This window comes from Bactrocera latifrons, unplaced genomic scaffold, assembly GCF_001853355.1.
Source record: "Bactrocera latifrons isolate USDA-ARS-PBARC rearing strain unplaced genomic scaffold, ASM185335v1 scaffold_1515, whole genome shotgun sequence".
Lineage (NCBI taxonomy): Eukaryota > Metazoa > Arthropoda > Insecta > Diptera > Tephritidae > Bactrocera > Bactrocera latifrons.
The window spans coordinates 22,093-25,508 of NW_017534981.1; the positions used below are offsets into that span (position 1 = coordinate 22,093).

A 3,416-nucleotide genomic window follows, 5' to 3' on the forward strand; every position below is an offset into this window, starting at 1 on the left:
TTCATAAGTAATATATGTGCGTGAAAATGTATCCATAATTGCTTTGGTACCATTCGAAACAGATGAAAATAGACTAGCATATATTTAGAATTTTGCAAAAAATAGCATTTTTCAAAGTGAATTTGTGGAAAAATTTGTAAACCGATTTWTATAAAATATTATTTAAAAGAATGTTCGATAATTTAAGCATACATGCGTGTTTAAAATTTTCCATTTGGTTCTCTCATTTAGGTACGGTGAGCCAAAATTAACCGGCGCGATACTAAACACAACCCCAAAATTGTTTTATTTGGTGGTATAGGCAGCGTTTTCGTTGTTCCCCAAACACAGAATACCACCCAAGGTACACCACAAGGTGGGCTAAAGACCGTGGTGTGGGCTTATTTCTCGTATGTTGGCGATGGTCCAATCTCCTTAATCAGTAGCATTATGGACCAAGCATTGACATTGTGGACATTAATACATTGAAAGATGTAATGCTATCGTATGGTAGTTGGATATCATGGCCAGCACAATCTCCGGACCTAAACGCGATCGAAAACTTATGGGGCGAAGTCAAGAGAAGCGTAGTAACAGTAAAACCATTAAAAAGCACAGAGCTTTGGCAAGTGTTTAAGGAGCCATGGGCTCAAATCTCTGTGAAGCGTTGTAGGGACCTTATTGACTCCATGCCACGCCCTTCTAACAACAACGTATTTACAACAAAATATTAGACCTAAGGAAACATACTAAATATGAAATATTTACTGTTACTTTCATATTTTTAGTTTTATCGTTTTTTTAATAGCCACTTTTATTTCTTTGAACAGAATAATTTTTAAATTTTATTTTAATTTAATAACTGAATGTAAACAAACTTTTTTTTTGGTACATAAAACTGAAAATATATCATATAGTGTTTTTTATAACTTTCTGATCGAATATCGTTTTTATCATGTGATTTGATTGTTAAATAGTTAGTAACCACCGGCACTATTATTTTCGTTAACACAGCTGTATATGTATATTTGCTATAAGAAAAGTACCTGTGGATTATACAATATTATAGCTGCGGTGCAKACGAAGTTAATGTAATTAATTTTATCTTGTTTTTAATTATTATAGCTAATATCCGTATTCCTCTCTGTAGTTAACTTTATGCTGTGTGTGTCATTCAGTTAGGTATTATTTGAATCGCGTTAAATCATCACACTACTTATTTGTGTTTTGTCGTTTAATTGCTTGTTGCGAACTTGGGAATATATCGTTCTTTCATGAGTCATATATATCAAATTGAAAGGTGAAATTTGTCCATTTCATTTCCCTCAAAGTAATGGTCATCTGAGCATTAAAAATTCACCTTTGAATTTGATCACAGTAGTATATCAAGTTCTTCAATAAATCTCGATTAGGACTCAAGTACGCCTCGTATTTTACGGTTTGGAATCTTACATGTAGGAATTTCAGCCAATTAATTTTTATATACACATGTATGTACATTGCATATTTCCAAAAATAAGAATTTTATCACCGTAAAAAATACACCGCGCCACTAAATGGCTTGCAAACAAATAATGAATTGACAATTTGAAATGAAACTTCACATAGTACGTACATATAAAGAGTGTACCAATAAAACAAACAGAATTTTGAACTATAGCAATGCCCTCTCTTATCAATGACAAAACTTATTGAACAACCTGGTACATACTTTCAGATTATTACCAAACGAAGCATTGATTTGACTGCTGCATATTCGTCAAATATGGAGGAACGATTGCCAARAGACGTGTTGCCACAGGAGTATTTAATTAATTTCTATATAAACTATGAGGAGAAGCGTTTTAATGGTAACATGACTATGAAGTTAAAATGGGAAAATGATACARAAAGGATTGCSTTCCATTCACATCGCGATCTTCACATCCGTGATCGGTCTATTGATTTACGAAAATGTTATACTGATGACAGGTAATGTCTTAATACAATAAAAATAKATTTTATCAATTTTCTTCAGTATTATTATATTAATTCAGAGTGAGTTTATTTATTTTTATATTTGCAGGAAAAATATATTGGAAGATATTTCAGTTGCACGTATTAGCAAGTCCTACAAGAAATCTATTTGTACACTTCACTTAAATAGCTTCATAAGACGAGGATCACATTGTGAGCTGTATATGGAGTTTGAAAGTCATATTTGGACGAAAGCAGAAGGATTATTTTATGGCAGCTACATTGGTGATAACAAAAACAAACAGATTCATTACATCGCCACTAATTTGTATCCGAATAATGCGAGAAGATTATTTCCTTGTTTCGATGAACCAGAATTTAAGGCAAATTATAAAATTAATATTCATATTTACATTAGAATTAGTGCAAATATTTTAATTTACCTTTTCGTGCTGCAAATGCCCATCGTCTAAAAAACTGTAGTCTTTAAAATAACTAAAAGTTCAACAACTCCCTAACCACAAACGTTACAAGAGTACTTTAGTGTACTTGGTGCTTGAATGACTCCACATCTTATAAATTTGTATACTCTTCCAATATGTTGTTATAGATATAATAATTTTTCAACTAATAGTTGGTTTTAACACCTAAAACTAATCGAGATTCATATAATATATGTATATATGTATATACATATTGTACATAGTATATCGTCACCTGAAATGCAAAATAACGTAACAATATTTCCGGATATTTACAATGGCATGTATGAAACACGAAATAAAATGGAACATGAGTGAAAAATTATAATATTGGTTAAAACTGGTTTATATCTGACTGCAGAAACTGAAAATGTTGAACATATGTAATACTATGTTTTTAATTTGAAGTAGTGAAGCGTAATCAATAAGACACTCAATTTCGAATTTTGTGATGATACTTTATTTTGCATTTCAGGTGACGATAAGTATAATTGATCATAATATTTTCGTTTGACCCTTTAACTGGCCGCTATAACTTCAGTTAAAATTAGGATATATTGATGAAACTTGCTACAAATTTTCCCTCATACCATAAGAAGTCAGATATTGTGATCACTTCTACGTTCACAAAGCACAACTATTATAAAACCTATAGAGTACCATCACTAGTTTATTTATTAATTAAGACTATAATTTGGTACAACGAATTGTATTAGAGAGTCATCTGTGATTTGAAAATCTTCACAATGTGGGAGTGATTTCGCTCCCTAATATATTAGTGTATACGTATAAATCTTGTGGCAACCCGAAATTAATGTGGCAACCCCAAATGCAACTCTGCAAAAGTAAGCTGTCAGATTGAAGAACCACCATCTTTCTTCTTGGCGCATCATCACGACTGCGTGCACGTCTCACCATTTTCAGTCTCCGAATTTTTGTATCATTTTCATATTTTTGTACCAGTTTTTATATTAAAATAAATTAAACATTATTGTGGAC

The 3,416-nt window shown here is 31.6% G+C and overlaps 1 protein-coding gene across 1 annotated transcript in view; it reads left to right on the plus strand.

Annotated features, from left to right (window-relative positions):
• Positions 1–2,524, plus strand: part of LOC108965964 (leucyl-cystinyl aminopeptidase-like) — a 3,712-nt gene extending 1,188 nt beyond the window's left edge. The window contains exons 2-3 of the mRNA XM_018928649.1: positions 1,697–1,950; positions 2,045–2,524. Of these exons, the coding sequence (XP_018784194.1) occupies positions 1,745–1,950; positions 2,045–2,408 (570 nt within the window). The 5' untranslated portion in view covers positions 1,697–1,744 and the 3' untranslated portion in view covers positions 2,409–2,524. The remainder of the gene's footprint in view (positions 1–1,696; positions 1,951–2,044) is intronic.
• The last annotated feature ends 892 nt before the right edge of the window (positions 2,525–3,416 follow it).